General features: G+C 38.5%; 3 protein-coding genes across 4 annotated transcripts; all 3 read left to right on the top strand.

Moving 5' to 3' along the window:
• The first annotated feature begins 601 nt into the window (after positions 1–601).
• On the top strand, positions 602–6290 carry dpagt1 (dolichyl-phosphate (UDP-N-acetylglucosamine) N-acetylglucosaminephosphotransferase 1 (GlcNAc-1-P transferase)). Of its 2 annotated transcripts, none has more exons than XM_055043324.1 (9): positions 602–1083; positions 1165–1285; positions 2210–2423; positions 2808–2954; positions 3156–3240; positions 3343–3531; positions 4460–4547; positions 4871–5026; positions 5546–6290. In XM_055043324.1, exons 1-9 carry the CDS (start codon positions 929–931, stop codon positions 5609–5611), a joined length of 1221 nt encoding a protein of 406 aa, XP_054899299.1. In that variant the 5' UTR covers positions 602–928; the 3' UTR covers positions 5612–6290. The 2 variants fall into 2 exon arrangements, with proteins under 2 accessions (XP_054899299.1, XP_054899298.1); XM_055043323.1 differs by having other exon boundaries at positions 3153–3240.
• Positions 6291–7184: 894 nt separating this feature from the next.
• Positions 7185–10837, top strand: hinfp (histone H4 transcription factor). Its single transcript, XM_055043294.1, has 9 exons — positions 7185–7581; positions 7661–7887; positions 8583–8694; positions 8778–8930; positions 9019–9096; positions 9201–9321; positions 9411–9549; positions 9640–9764; positions 10094–10837. The coding sequence occupies exons 1-9, from the start codon at positions 7440–7442 to the stop codon at positions 10467–10469; spliced, it is 1473 nt and encodes a 490-aa protein (XP_054899269.1). The 5' UTR covers positions 7185–7439; the 3' UTR covers positions 10470–10837.
• Positions 10838–11960: 1123 nt separating this feature from the next.
• si:ch211-117m20.4 (CUB and sushi domain-containing protein 1) lies at positions 11961–14119 on the top strand. The gene is made up of 5 exons (XM_055043866.1): positions 11961–12216; positions 13043–13207; positions 13288–13455; positions 13532–13732; positions 13839–14119. The coding sequence occupies exons 1-5, from the start codon at positions 12114–12116 to the stop codon at positions 13850–13852; spliced, it is 651 nt and encodes a 216-aa protein (XP_054899841.1). The 5' UTR covers positions 11961–12113; the 3' UTR covers positions 13853–14119.
• Positions 14120–15897: the final 1778 nt, after the last annotated feature.

Below are 15897 nucleotides of genomic sequence, written 5' to 3'. Positions count from 1 at the left end.
AGGTATTATTTATTTGCTTTTACATTTGTTTATTAATTTATTTATTTATGAAAATTTTAGGTGAATTCCATGGCAATTAGCGTACTAATTCCCACCTTCCTAAAGTAAAGGCCTCTTTTATTATTATTCATATTATTATTATAATTAAAGCTGTAATTAAAGCCGTAAGCGGTGTCGGCCCTCACAGAGCCTCGGGTCTAATATTGCCAAAAGTGATTTGAGGAAAAAAAATAAACATTTCTATTTATTTGACGAAATGTTGACATAATTTTATTTCTACTTTTTGCCAAGAGGTGGCTTCGTTTTATTATTCTCTTTGACAAATCAGGCGAAGAAGAAAATGACACTTCCGTGTCAGTCAAGATACATTCAATAATATCATTTTCAGGAAGTTGTCTAAAATTAAAAATAAAATATGTTCGCTTGAGGGAAACAAGAATGTGTCAAAATCTATAAAAAACACATGTATGAAACAATGAAATATATTCAGATAAGGCGTTTAATAAAACAACATAAATGAAATAACTATAGTTTCTCTGTCATTCCAACTAAACCGTTAAACTAGATTCAATTATTTTAGTTTGAAACGTTTAAACGGAAGTAGTGACTGGTGACGTTCGAAACTTAATGGCTGAGCGGTTAACAGACGTGGAGTTTAGAGAGGCAGTTTCCAGCTTGCTATTTCAACGCCTCCTTATCAAAGATGATATGAGCTTCAAATGTAACTTATGGAGTTTTTCCCTTTTTTATCTTGGCGACGTAGTCACTGAGTGGCTTTTTGGCTTAAAATGACAACGTAACGTGATGATACTTCAGTGAAAACATCCGGTTGTTCCTCATCGGTCTTGTAGCAAGAAGAATTCACCGTGAGATTTGCTGCTGTGGAGACGTGATTTGATGTGTGAGATTGATAAGAACAGCTGAAAACATGGCACCTGTTCCCGTCCTGCCGCTGGTCATCAGCTGTTTCATGTCAGCTCTGGGCTGCATGGCCACACTCAAACTCATCCCTGCCTTCAAAGATCATTTCATCTCTGCCAGGCTCTACGGAATGGACCTAAACAAGACCAACAAAGACAAAGTGTGAGTCTGAAATGTCTACGCTGAGTCTTAATTCGCTGTGGCGGTTCCTCCTGACCTCACTTTCTCTTCTTACCTTTGCAGCCCAGAGTCCCAAGGAGTGATCAGTGGTACAGTTTTCCTCATCATTCTCTTCTGCTTCATCCCAGTGCCTTTTCTCAGCTGCTTTGTGGGCGATCAGTGCACGGGCTTCCCACATAATGAGGTTGGTAAGCATGAGCCTGAGAAGCCTATAGAGACGTGGATAACTTTCATGACCACTTTTAATAATAAAACAAACAACTTTAAAATAGGAATGAGCCGTAAAGCATTAACAATATATATCTCAATAAATCTGATACATTGTGGGAGATGTAGGCAAAGGAAAGTTGGTGGCATCAACTAACTAACGCTGGTTGGTTCCCTAGCAAAAACCAGTTGAGCAGCTTGCAGCAGCAGTTTGCCACTTTGCCTCATAACTTCTTTAGAGTAAACAATGGATCAAAATTGTGGATCAAATAGAAGTTCATGCCACCATTTATTTCAGATATTTAAAACAAAAACCTAATCAATAATTATCACTTTTAATAGTCATTGATATAGACTGATATGAAACTCTTATATTGTTATAATTTTTTCAGCCATATTGTCCAGCCCTACTTTGAAATAAATTAATATTTTATTGCAGTAGAATGTTCACATTAATCATTTTTGGACAATCTATCTTTTCATTTGAATATATTTATTTGGCAAGGATTGGTCCAGTATTTGGTATTCCTGCGCGTAGAATAGCCCTTTTTTATTCTTTTGTTGTATTACACAAGCTTGAAGTGACAATGATCTTATTTTCATCTCATAATATACGTTTTCTACAGGAGTTAGTTCTAAAATGACCACCAAACTAATGCACCAAACCTACCTGGAGTTTGTTGACTAAAGCTGGAGAAACACAGTACTTGCTGAAGTTCCAGTCAAATTTATGGTTTGATGGTACGACAGAAAAACGTGTTTTTGCTACCAAAAAATGGCACCACTCTCAATCAACTAATTGGTAGGAAATCAAATGGATGTTCTAGAGACTTGGTCACCAATATCTATTTATCTCAGCTGCTGATTGGTTCTGTTTCTCTCCATGTGTTTGGTTGAGCAGTTTGTACAGCTGATTGGTGCCCTTCTTGCCATCTGCTGCATGATCTTTTTGGGCTTTGCTGATGACGTGCTGAATCTGCGTTGGAGGCATAAGCTCCTTCTTCCTACCATGGCTTCTCTGCCACTGCTCATGGTCTACTTCACAAACTTTGGAAATACTGTCATAGTGGTGCCCAAGCCTTTCAGAGTACTGTTTGGGATGCATTTAGATCTGGGTAAGTTGATTACAACTTGTTGGTTTGAACCTGGGGAATATCAAGATTTCTCTGGAATCGATTTTGTAACTCATTCTAAAAATAATAATTAAAAAAAACTATATTGAAATATAGACTACCTTGGAATCTGTTGAACACTTTCTCATTTTGCACAGTTTTTTTTTTTTTTTTTTGCTGTTTTGAGGCCCATCCAATAAAATTTCATTCAAATATGTCAAAGTTTGAGGTTATAGCATATCAAAGTGTTCTAAAGTTTATAAGGTATAATTACTTGCGCAGTCATTACTTTGTTTTCTGCTTCATACAATTGTAATAATTTAAACTTTTTTTCCTAAAACACATTACCAAAAGCACAACTAACGATTGTCTTTCCGTGTCCTGCAGGTATTCTCTATTACGTCTACATGGGGATGCTTGCAGTGTTCTGCACAAATGCCATCAACATCTTAGCAGGCATCAACGGCATTGAATCAGGTCAAGCCCTGTTTATATCTGGTTCTATCATCGTCTTTAATCTGCTGGAGCTCAGTGGTGAGTGACTGTAGATCCTTTTTCTTTTTTATTCGACTCATATGTTTGATGTTCAACACATTTTAGAAAACAAACATGCTTTAGAAATAGCTGAATTGTTTTATATGATTTTTGTTTTTGCATATGCTACAAACTTCTATGACATAATGCAAGTATCTCAGCATGGTTTCTTTTTCTCTGTTGTGCTTTTACAAAAAGCAGGGGATTACCGGGACGACCACGTCTTCTCTCTCTACTTCATGATTCCTTTCTTCTTCACCACATTAGCACTTTTTTACCACAACTGGTGAGTTAAACGCAAAGCCCTCCAGCAGTTTGCCAAAACACTATTTTCTGTGTTCGACAATGCAAACTGGCACCTAGCTTACCGAAACCTGCGTTGACTCAGGTATCCCTCGTCTGTGTTTGTGGGAGACACTTTCTGCTACTTTGCCGGGATGACCTTCGCTGTTGTAGGCATCCTGGGACACTTCAGTAAGACCATGCTGCTGTTCTTCATTCCTCAAGTGGTCAACTTCATCTACTCGTTACCTCAGCTTTTCCACATTATCCCCTGTCCCAGACACAGGCTCCCCAGGTAAATCACTCGTCAGTAATTCAATATAGTTTCTGTCTTCTGGGCATTATTAGAGACATGTTAGTGTTTTGTTATCATATGCTGGTTTGCATAATTTGAAAGTGAATTTAAGTTTTATTTTCTTCAATAAACACAACTGGGTCTAGTCCTTGTTATTGACCATATTTTGGGACTTAACACAAACTTGCTAATCATTAACAAATCAGATGGACCTAATTCAAGAAAAAAATAAAAGCTGAAAATATTTGAAAAGGTTTAGTTATTTTTACTATTTGTTTTTTTGCAATTTGTCAGAGAAGACAACTTGTCCCTATATATACGACAATGTTCATAGTTATAAATAAAATTAGAATTATCAGCGCACAGAAAATGTGCAGCATTAGTTATGCTGTTGCAATTGAAGCTGAATTTATTTGAAGACTTTTAACACATACTCATCAACAGTGGGGTGTTGTTTAAAACTCTTTTGATTGTCAAGCATTTGCTTCAATTTTGCCTTTGTCTTAAAGACAAGGCTTGACAGACTACTTCAAATTATTCTGAACACATTGCGCAAAATGTAAAGAGTCACTATGATTTTATCAAATAAATCTTTAAAATAGTTTAAAATCATTGTTGTTTAATTGGTATTTTTGTCAATTTAAATACATTCAAATAAATTGTTTGGACCCAAATTAGTTCAACATACTGCTGATCATGAAGTACCACAAATATTTTTTATTTATTTATTTTTTACATTTGGTGGTTTTCTTATGTCTGTTATGTGTGGAGACAACATTGCTTTGTCCGCTTTTTTTTTTCCTTAAGTTCTTTTTTGATTCATGTTTTGAATCAAAAAACATTTTAACATGGTAAAATCACTGGACCCAAGGATAGTTTTGTACATGGTGACGTTTGTTTTTTCTAACTGTTCCTTTTTCAATGAAAGGCTGGATCCAGACACTGGAAAACTGGGAATGAGCTACTCTAAATTTAAAAAGAAAGATCTCTCCCAACTGGGATCACTCATTCTGCAGGTAAAACGTGACTTGGATTTAAATCTCTTAACAACAGCTAGATATTTTGCTGCAATTTTCTACTGCTCAAGGAGATGGGCAGCTCAAATACTTCAACGGTAGTTCTTGTTTTTACCCTCCAAACACAGACTACTTGAATATAGCGGCAGCATATTTGAATGTAATGCATGATTGGATTTAGTTTAATCAGAAACATGAGGTTCAATCCAGAGTTCTGATTACCTGCATGTACTGACATTTACTCATGTAATCAGACAGGCACCTGAAGGCGAGGCAGTGGCAGATTTTGAATTGTGTTTAAATGCCATTTATTCTACCGACAGGTGGCAGAGTTATTAAAAGTGCTAGAGGTGCGGCGAGGCCAGGACGGAGATGGAGACTTTATCGAGTGCAACAACATGACTTTAATAAACCTTGTACTAAAATTCTTCGGGCAAATCCATGAGAGAAATCTGACAGTCATCATGCTTATCATACAGGTAGAGGCTTGCAAAAGTTTCCATATCTGTTTAACCGTTCCACATTTTGTGTATTTGTGTTTTATTCAAGTTTTTTGTGTTAGATTAACAGAGTATTGCATAATTCTAAAACAATTGTGCAAGTTTTCTTTATACCCTTACATATAAAAATTTGAAGTGTTGGCTTTGCATTTGTTTTTAAATTCGAGTGATTATTTTGTTGAAAAATTTTTCACTGCAATTACTACTTCCTTAGAAGCAGTTGAAGTTCAGATTGGATAGAGAAACTGTGAATAGCCATCAAAATGACTTTTTTTCCCTTCTATTTGTAGGTCCACACCACACTTTTCAATATTTGTAAACATTTCTAAATAAACAAATAAAGCTATTTATCCTTTTGATTATATTATTTTTTTGCGCCCCAATAAAATATGTTCAAGTTTGATATTGCAATATGAGAAAATGTGAAAGGTGATGTAGATGGAAAACTTTCAGAGTAAAACATTTTTGAACTAATTTTGAATTCTGTCTTCTCCTCAGGTGATGGGCAGCGCATTGGCTTTTGGGATTCGTTATCATCTGGTGCGTCTCTTCTATGACGTCTAGACCCCTCCCTGTTAAAACTGAGAAAAACTCATCTTGTTGTGGAAATACCTTACAGGCTTTTGTGCCTGTCATTTTTCCATCTGCAGAAAAGCCAAAACACTAAGTTAGAAACTATCAACAGCAGGACTGAATTCAAACAGGAAATACAACTGGTTGCTTAATTTATTGCAAAAAATCTGGAGAGTATATATTTGTACTTTTTTTTTTTTTAAGAAAGACATCTGCAACGAGGTGTTGACTTTCTTCAACTAAACTTGTGAGCAACTATGACCAAATTTGTCAACGTGTCTGTCTACTATGCATCATAGTGGGTCTGCTATTAATACAAACATAGAGGAGGAAAATTCTTCATCACAGTAACCCATACATTGTGAATTGGAGGTTAATACTTGTTTTGTTTTTCTATTTTGTTCTGAACCATCTCAGACAGAATTGTTAAAGTGAACATGTGGAGTTACATATCAGGAAGAGACACTCTAATGAAAATACCGGGAGGGCCAAGGCATATTAGAATGAGTTAACTGTGATGATAGTCATGGGATTGTTCTGAAAGTAAAGCTTTCTGAAGGAGAGAAAGTTCTAAAGTTGACTGGCACTTGAACTTCTTTAAGAATGTAATTTTAAACGAGGCACTGTTTATTTTTTGGAATTGAGTCTGAAATAAAAAATATTGAAATTATTTTTAGAGATGGGCTTTCTTTATTATTTGGAATGTGTTTATTACTGCAGCACAAGAATACCGTTTTTGTTTTTAACCTGTCATATATATATTTATATAGACATATATATATGACATAACCTGTCATATATATATATATATGTGTATATATATATATATATATATATATATATATATACATATATATATATATGTGTGTGTGTGTGTTTTGGGGTTTTTTTTTTAAGAAACATAAGCTGATTTTGCTCAACTTACATAAGCTGATTTTGCTCAAACTTACCTGAGCACATAAAGAACATGTGTTTTGAAAGAGAGGGGGGATATAACTTAAGAGATTACTCAAACTTAATGATTCATAATGTACGAAAGAAAGAGCTTTTGTATTTCAATTCATGGTGTAAAATGATGGAAGAAGTTCAACGAGGTGTTAAAACAAAGTCAAAAATTTAATACAATTTAAAAGTAAATAAGGAAGTAATTTTCACAAGATGGAAGAGAGTTAGCACAAATGTGTAAATTGAGTGAGTGTGGGTAACGATGCATATATTTAGACATATGTAAACCCAGATAAAATAGAAAAATAATTCACGTATGTTTATTTTTATTTATTAATTTTTAAATTTGATTTAATAATTAGGGTCCATCTGAAAATATGGTGAGTTTATGGGGTTGGAGTTCATTAGTTTCTTTCTTCATCCTTCTCCATTTCAAGCATGTTAAGATTATTATGGTGCAAAAATATGTAACTTTTTCATTCCTTGTTCATGTGCGTGATTTTATACTTCTGTCAAGTTGCACATAACATGTGTATGTACCAAGCGGCCCCCGGTAATATTGACCTACAGTTTGTTTCACCCGAAACATTTTGCTGCACTCCATCTGCTTCCTCTTTCCGACGGAGCTGCTTCCGGTTGTCGCTGGAGCTCCGCGGGAAAGAGTCTTCAACTGCATCCTCGGAGCAGTTTACAGTGAAATGAATGAACAAGCTATTATTTACCGTGTCATATTAACCCGTGGGTTCTGTCCCGGGTGGACTGTGTGGTGCTGAAGGCCTCAGACTTGCTCCCAGATGACAGGGTGATAATGGTGGTCACTTAGAGACACAAGCAAGCGAGACGAAAACAATATTAGCGTCCGGTTTACGTAGCGATGGCACCGAGCAAACGCACACAGAAGAAACCCCTGAAGGTGGCGTGTGAGTGGGCTTCGTGTGGAGAATCGTTCAACCAGATGGAAAACTTCTGCAAGCACGCTGAAGCTCATCTCACTGAGGAAGAGGAGGAGACGGAAGGTGGGTTCGGCTCAGAGGGGCTTGTTTCTGACTCCATAAAGCTGTGAAGCAAAAGAGTAATTTCTGTGTTGCTGTGCAGGGGAGAGAAACTGTCTCTGGAGAGACTGTGGCTTCTGCTCGGTGGAGGGCCCCGAGGAGCTGCGGCGCCACCTCCTGTTCCACTGCTACCACACGAAGCTGAAGCAGCTGGGCCAGCAGGTTCTGGACGCACAACCAGAACTGGGCAGCTGCTCCATCGCCTACCATAACCGCAACATCATCCCAGACATCCCGGACAATTTCGTCTGTCTTTGGGAAGAGTGTGAGGTGGGAGTTGCATTGCATCCTGGGTCCTTTTAACCTTGTTAGCAGAATGAGTTTGGGATTAATTTGAGTACAAAGGCTTCTGGGATTTTACAGCAGGATTCAAGATTGAGATTCAATATCTAAATACGTTCTTTCACTGGTCATCGGTTTGGTTAGATGTGTGGACTCATCTTCTTATCCAAGATTATAAGTTCCAGTTCATCCATCAATCTGTCTCCTGCATATTCAGTAATTTGAAGATTTATTTTTCTCTTTCACTTGTCACACTTAGTCTTCAGATCATCAAATGCATTTTAATAACACGCTTAAACTGAGTAAATGAAGTTGTTTTTACAGCATAACTTAATTAGTTTAGTGAAAAATGTTGTATAAAACCAGCCTGCCTGAAGGGGGATGTGGCATCAGAGAGTAAGGACTCCCTTCAGGCACTTTTGATTAAGTGCAATAAGTCTTTTATTTCTATGTGGAGTTATTTTGTTTTATTTCATCAACACTGGATTTCTTCAACAATAATCTGCCTATTCCTAAAGCCATACCAAAGCTTTTCAATCAGATTCAAGTGCAGGCTTTAATGGCAAAACCTTCTTTTTTATTTTATTGAGCCACTGCATGTTGAATTTTATACTGTATAAAATTCAACATGCAGTATATGTATATATATATTGGCTTCTTTCTTCTGCCCACATCTGCTACAGCAAGCGCCGTATGAAAACCCGGAGTGGTTCTACCGTCACGTCGAAATGCATACCCTGTCCATAGAAATACCGACAGGTGAATGGGAGTTCCCCCTACGCTGTGGATGGAAAGGTATTTATTTATCAGAGTAAAATACAGGAACGTGTGTTGCTGATTGCTAAACTCCTGTTTTGCACGCCTTGTTATCTTTCCAGACTGCGAAGCTACCGCTAAGGGGCGCCCCAAGCTGCGGGAGCACCTGCGCAGCCACACACAGGAGAAGGTGGTGGCGTGTCCAGTCTGCGGCGGGATGTATGCAAACAACACCAAGTTCTTCGACCACATCATTCGACAGAACGCCATGGAAGGTAGAGTTAGAGTGAAGTCAAAGTAAGTTGTTGGGCTTGGTTTGTGTTGAATTGGTGCCGGGTTTGTTTGTGTGTGTGTGTCATACAGGTCAGAGGTTCCAGTGTTCTCACTGCTCCAAATGTTTTGCAACAGAGCGACTCCTCAGAGACCACATGAGAACTCACGGTCGGTTTCCACCTCATCAGTCGGAGCTTTAGGCAGTCGTTCATCTGAATTACCTTGTTTTGAGAGTGAAGAAACACCAGTCTGTGCTTCGTGTGTTTCAACAGTGAGCCACTACAAATGCCCTCTGTGCGACATGACGTGCCCGTCACCCTCGTCGCTGCGCAGCCACATCAAGTTCCGCCACAGCAACGAGAAGCCATACAGCTGCGAGTATTGTGAATACAGGTGTTTTGGCTTCTCCAGCTGTGATCGTGCAACCTGAGATCATCCTCATGAACGGGGTTTCAAAGCTTTCTCCTGTTTGCGTTTTATAGCTGTAAGAATCTGATCGACTTGCGTAAACACCTGGACACCCACAGCATCGATCCGGCGTTCCGCTGCGATGTTCCCGGGTGCAGCTTCACATCTCGTACACCCGGCACCATGAAGATTCACCACCAGAAGGAGCATGAGGTGAGCTCTGATGAAACAGCAGAAGCGGATTTCGGCTTTCCCACCTGCAGAGTCAAGTAAAATTCTTTGTTTTTGTTTTTCCGTAATCAGGGGACTTTTACAGCTCGCTACAAATGTCACGTGTGCGGCCAATGTTTCACCAGAGGCAACAGCCTGACAGTCCACCTCCACAAAAAGCATCAGTTCAAATGGCCGTCAGGACACCCCAGGTTCAGGTACGTGTCCAGTTTAAAGCAGATAGCTTTGAAAGTTTTTATATTATAAGTCTAAACTTATAATATTCTTATTGTACCAAATAATGCTTTAGACTTCAGATACAAAGAATTTAATACTAGACAAGAGAGGCATAAAATATATAAAAATGACTGATGTTTATTGATGCTTTTGTGAAACAGTGAAGAAACTAGTAAAAGTAACATTTCGAAGAATGTCAGTTTGCTTTTTAACATCATTAAAAATCATAACTTTTCAAGATAAATGATTAGTAAAATTATATTTGTGAATACAATTGTGTTTTTCTGATTGGCTTTAATCAACCTATCAGGTACAAAGAGCATGAGGACGGCTTCATGCGGCTGCAGCTGATTCGCTACGAGAGCGTGGAGCTGACGGAGCAGCTGATGAGGGAAAAGCAGAAGAGGTCGGCGGAGGATGATGACGACGACGATGGCGGTGGCGGCCCCGATGACGGTCAGGAGCTGGAGGACGCCCCTGCAGCACAGGCAGCTGCTGCTGCTCCACAGGTGCAGGTGCAGCTCAGAGGGGTTCTGCTGGAGGAGCAGAGGACCGAGGAAACCCCGACGAGAACTGAAGAAGCTGGTCAGGTGGAGGATATGCTGTACGTCCTAACAGGAGACGAGGACTCTGTCATACTGCAGCTCCAGGATGCTGCCCCGCAGCCAGGCATGCAGGTGGATTGACTTGATGTGGATAATCAGCAGCACTGTTGCTCAGTCACTTTGGAGCCGTGTGAACGGGCCGCTGAAGTCTTAGTGACATCGAATGTTAAGAGCTAATACTGGTTCTAAAACTGGATAACTGAAAACCTATTTGACGCAACTCAAACTGTATTATGTGACGCATTCATTATCGAAGATCATTTTTACTGGTATTTAAAGATACTTTTATTTATTCAGTAATATATCAAGACTTTGCTCTAACATATAAACCACAGCCTTTAAAGCTAGATCACTGAAGTCATTTGTTTTTAACTCAAATACTTTGAGTTATGAGAAAATACTTGATGTTTGGCTTGTTCATCAGTTTGAATAAAGACTTTTTTATTGTGTTTGTTTTTATTTGTTCTCTAAAACATGCACTCGCTTACATGAATGTAGTTTCTTTCTATTGTTCTCGGCTGAATTGATGTGTAATTCTGGTAAATCTTCTGGGACTGACATACAATTATCAGAAAACAGCTTTTTCCTAATTTGCATTGCAGGATTACTGAAAATATCTGCACTTTATAATATTTTGATTTACCTGAGCTGGCTGTAAGTGGAGTTTATATTGAATCATGCAACAGAGCTTACACCAGTCATGTAGGATTTAATTGGTGTAAATATGAATTCTTCAATGCAATGATTCCCTTGGTCCTTTATTGCACTGCCCCCTTCTGACTGTTGATAAACACTGCAGCTTTAAAGGTTTAAAGTATAACAAAATCATTTTTGGCACTTATTTTTATCACTTAAATTGTGTATACAAACTCATTTTACCAATAGGACAACTCTTTGAAAAAATACTTCAAATATATTTAACTGAACTGATGGGTCATTAGTGATATTCAAATTTTATATTAATGATTTTGTTGAGAATAGTTACATTAGATTCCCCCCCCCCATGTAATTCCCTTAATTTAATTTCTATTCTGTGCTTTAATTCCTGATTAGATTTTTCAAAATTAATCACTAACATTTTGCTGCTGCAATAGAATATTAGTATTACATGCAACATGATTCATTTCTACAAACATGTTTGCATTATGATGAAAGTACTAAGTATATGTTTATTACAGTCTTTTTGTGATGTTTCTAATTTTCATGACTAAGTTTTGCTAGTTTTATTAAAAAATATTCTGTGCATGTGATTTGTGAAATGAAGACAAATCTGATTGGTCAGTCATTTAGAAGAGGTCACTTAGACAAAACTAATTTAATCTTCTCTCAAAACAACAGCAAAAAAACAACAAATGGCTGCAATACCCAGCTCAGGTTGTTGACTTGTATCCTTCACATATACTTTCTGTCTATTCTGTCCTTTTTGTCGTTTTACTATTTCCAGACTGAGTAAAATTCAGTCAGGTGAATCAAAACTTTGCCAATGCTTTATGTTCAGTCCCAACTCAATAAAGGACACAGCATTAGCTGTGTGTAGAAGATTAAGAGGCACACAGAGCCTGGCTTATTACTTAACGTCACAGATTCCTCATTCTGTTGTGAACGCAGCTCTACTATCGTTCTTTCACATTGTTTTATGCTTCTTTTAGGATACGTCAAATATATTTAATGGCCAGTTCTCTCATTTATCTGCAAGGTTTCTGCAGCAAATAATGGAATCAGAAGATGGGCTTCATGTTGTTGAATGTGCTCTTGTTATTCCTGCTTTGGTCCTTTCATAAAGGGATTTCTCAGACGCCCGAGTGGAATGGAGAGTTGGAAGTCAGTGGTAAGGTCTTTTTTTTTTCTTTCTTCTTCTAACTATAAAACAATTATTTTTCACTCATGTAATGTGCAGGAGTAGATCTTACATTCTCATAAAAAATAATTTTTAAAGCAACAGTATTTTAAGATTGACTACAAATAGATTTTAAAGGTCTGTAGGCCACCTTATTGATGTACTTTTACAGTTCTGACCACAAATTTTCTATGAACTTGAGATTAAAGCTTTCTGATTGTCATTGGCCACATTTTAATTATTTTTGCATAATTACAGTAGGGCCACTGTCCAGTCAAGCTTAACTTCTCCATTGTTGTCTTGAAATATTGAATCAAAATGTCCTCATAAAGTTGTTTCCTCATTATACAATCAATTTTATGAAATGCACCACCCAAACCACAGGATGCTACTATCCCCATACTTCACAGATGGGTTTTGTTGTCTTTGGTATTCAAGCATTTTCCTCCAAAAGTAACAATGAACAATCTGGACAAACATTTCAGCTTGTTTACACGTTTCCAAAGGTTATGTTTCTTGTCCCGAGTGCATTTACAAACTGTAATCTGGCTTTTTATGTCCCTGTCAAAGTAATGGCTTCTTCCTTCCTGAATAGTCTTTCATGCTCATACAGGACTTTATTCACTGTAAATAATGACACCCTTTTGCTCTTTATCTGGGGTTTATGGATACATTTTACACCAAAAATCCATAATCTCTGGAACACAAAACCCATCTTCTTATGAACTTGTTAATGTTCTAACTTGGTTATAGAATAAGATTTTCCTCAATTTATTTGACCAAAAGTAAGTGAAAATACAAAATGTTTTCCCTGCAGGTGAGACGGAATGGATTCCCCAGCTGGATCTCCTGGATGACACCTACTGGTCCGGGTCAGCGCCGCTGTGTGTGGGAGGGTGTAAGGCCCGTCACCAGGAGCTCAGGAAAGACCCTTGTGGCGACTCCAGCTGCTGCTGGCTCGGCTACAAATCTCTCTGCAGAGGTCAGTCAGTGTCAACTCTTTCATTCTCCATAAAAAAATCATAGCATACTGTCCTCATTGTGGTTCTCTTCATGTGTCAGTGAACTGTGGCAGGCCTGATTCGGACTATAACGGAGTAGTTTACGGTAATGACTGGTGGGTGGGCTCTGTGGTGAGGTACGCCTGTCGCTCTGGCTTCATCCTGCTGGGAACCCCCAACAGGTCATGCCAGTCCAATGGCCTCTGGACCCCCAAACCCATCTGCCTCAGTGAGTAATAAATAAAACAAATAAATCAGAAAAGTCTTCATCAAAGAGTCCTGCTGAGATCCTGCCTGCCTGCTAGGGATGTGTCAGCGTGGAAGGGTTGAAGTCAGGGAGAGCGAGCTGAACGGCACGTGTGACTCCACCTGTGAGAATAAGAGCTACTTCGGCCCACCCAAACTGGGCTGCTCACTGATGAACAACTGCAAGAAGAAGGAGACGGGCTGGAAGAGGTTCTTCACGCAGTGTGTTCCTTGTATTTGTGACTGCTCCTTATCATGCGGTGAGGAACCTTTGATGTAATCTTCTCTGCACATTTAGATCTGAACGTGCTGCATTATTTCTGTGATGAACATTTGTGCTCTTTTCTTGTATATGTGTATTTCTAGCAACTGCAGGCTAATCCTGACAGGGACGTCAGATGATCAAGTGAAAGTCTTCATCCACTTCCTCAGACACATCGGTAACATAACAAAACATGAAAATATATTATTTTCACTTTACCTTTGCAAGCCAGCAGTTTTTCTTTGCTTTCTGAGACAGAATTAGGTTGATGCCTGAGGCTTAAAACTATAAGATGTGTGTTTGCTTGTAAACTCCACTGCTCCACCGCTCAGTCCATCTGTCCTGCAAGGAGCTAAAACACTAATCTTGTTACAAAAGGCAGATCTGCAGTCAGATGTCTCTTGTAAACCTTGTTAAAAATGGTATTCATGATTACTGCAATGTGTGCACTTTTTAATAATTCAATGTGAAAAACATTTTGGAACAATATTTGTAAGATATATATATTCACATCAATTAAATCATTTGTGTGGAAAGTTTATTGCCATTTTCCTTTTGCTGACTACACTTTCATAAATTCGTTCTACATAAAATGCTGCAAATTTGTTTTTTTTTTTTACTTTCTCATTTCTTCATATTTTTCTTTGACTATTTACCTTCAAAGAATGACGTTTCTGCCAGACACCACTAGGTGTTGCTGTTGCTTTTATTATCTCACATTGCATAAGGAGAAATGGTAGCAATATTTTAATCTAAACCAAGTCATGAGTACTAGTGGATGATAGATATGAAATGCGGAGCTTGCTTCTTCTCCGCTGCATGTGATCCGGGTGAGTTACGGCAGATCACTCCTCCGTGGTGGAGCTCCAGGTTCTGAACCGCAGGACGATGTGCTCATCTGCTGTAGGAGTGTAGCAGCCGATTCCTGTGAAAGCAGACACAAGATGGGTATGTTATCAGTTTGTTTCCAGGCACATTTTCTAATTTTTTTTCCTTTCTACAGCAGTACAGGAGAAGTTTTTTATTTAAATAATATGTATAATTTCACTGAAACTGCAAAGGAAAACTGTGTTTCCCAACAGTTTTTGATTATTTCTCTGCGCAGCTTAATTAACAGTAAGTAAAAGAACAAGCTATCCCCCTGATTCATTAAAGCTCATTGGATCCCCCTCGGATCTGTTTTTGCTGAATCTCCTTGGAGGAAACTCACCCACATCCAGTCTGGTGTACTCTCCAGAGTTTTCAGTCAGGATCTCCCAGTAGGTCTGGTCGTTTGCATCTCCAGCCACTCCGTTCACGCTCTCTAGAAACAAGCCAAAGTTTGGATCTACCTTCACCGTGAACCTGATGACACAAGAAGACGAGGGCCGGTCATTACAAGCAGAAATGGGTCACGGCTTTAAATAAATACTGGGTTTCTGAGATGAAAAGATGACTTGGTGGGGGAAATTTCATCTGGGATCTTACTTGAAGTCTGGCTGAGTCTCCTGGAGTTTCATCAGAGCTCCGAACAGAACACCCCCTTTCACCACGGAGGTAGAAAACGACTCGGGAGCCATGTTGGAGAGGTCATTCTCCACAGTCAGCCTGATCGGAAGAGAGGCGAAACCTGCACAGAAATTGACACTGATGCACAGCGTAATTCACACCTCTATGGATTAATACATTCTCACCAGCATACCTTGGTTTGTGATCACTTCATGTGGCAGCAGCAGGAGAAGAAAGCTCACTGAGAGCAGAGCAGCATGTCTTGGAGCCATTCTGTGTGATGTTTCTCCTCCAGTTCTTCACATTTGTATTTATAGGAGAGCAAGCCCTCATTTATTGGCAGAAAAAAATTCACAAACTTCCTCCCACTCCCACTTTACAAAGCCATCTTTTATTCTAATTTTAAATGCCCACCTGAGAGATGAAGGAAACCATCACCTGTGCTGTTATCTCACAGAGCTCTCTGTCACTGATAATGTGAACATGAAGAAAAGAACAATTGTTAATGATTAGATTAACAATCTGCCATGAGATTGATTTTTTTGTCATTCAGTTCCAAGAATAATAATAAAGCTTTCAGATAATCTGTATGAAATCTTTCCCTCATTCTTTGAAGAAGTTAATAAATACCATCTTGTTCTCCTCGAGAGGAGAATAGAGGGAAAATGTTTCTGT

Source organism: Poeciliopsis prolifica, unplaced genomic scaffold, assembly GCF_027474105.1.
Source record: "Poeciliopsis prolifica strain line A6 unplaced genomic scaffold, Auburn_PproV2 SCAFFOLD019, whole genome shotgun sequence".
Lineage (NCBI taxonomy): Eukaryota > Metazoa > Chordata > Actinopteri > Cyprinodontiformes > Poeciliidae > Poeciliopsis > Poeciliopsis prolifica.
Note: the sequence above shows the minus strand (reverse complement) of the source record. Positions and strands in the feature narration are given on the sequence as shown.

Coding starts and splice junctions, on each gene's coding strand:
- dpagt1 (XM_055043323.1), top strand. CDS start 929: ATGGCACCTGTTCCCGTCCTGCCGCTGGTCATCAGCTGTTTCATGTCA. Junction 2,424..2,807: donor TGGGATGCATTTAGATCTGG/GTAAGTTGATTA, acceptor CGTGTCCTGCAG/GTATTCTCTATTACGTCTAC. Junction 2,955..3,152: donor TAATCTGCTGGAGCTCAGTG/GTGAGTGACTGT, acceptor TTTTACAAAAAG/CAGGGGATTACCGGGACGAC.
- hinfp (XM_055043294.1), top strand. CDS start 7,440: ATGGCACCGAGCAAACGCACACAGAAGAAACCCCTGAAGGTGGCGTGT. Junction 8,695..8,777: donor CCTACGCTGTGGATGGAAAG/GTATTTATTTAT, acceptor TTATCTTTCCAG/ACTGCGAAGCTACCGCTAAG. Junction 9,765..10,093: donor TCAGGACACCCCAGGTTCAG/GTACGTGTCCAG, acceptor TCAACCTATCAG/GTACAAAGAGCATGAGGACG.
- si:ch211-117m20.4 (XM_055043866.1), top strand. CDS start 12,114: ATGGGCTTCATGTTGTTGAATGTGCTCTTGTTATTCCTGCTTTGGTCC. Junction 12,217..13,042: donor TGGAGAGTTGGAAGTCAGTG/GTAAGGTCTTTT, acceptor TTTTCCCTGCAG/GTGAGACGGAATGGATTCCC. Junction 13,456..13,531: donor CCCCAAACCCATCTGCCTCA/GTGAGTAATAAA, acceptor CCTGCCTGCTAG/GGATGTGTCAGCGTGGAAGG.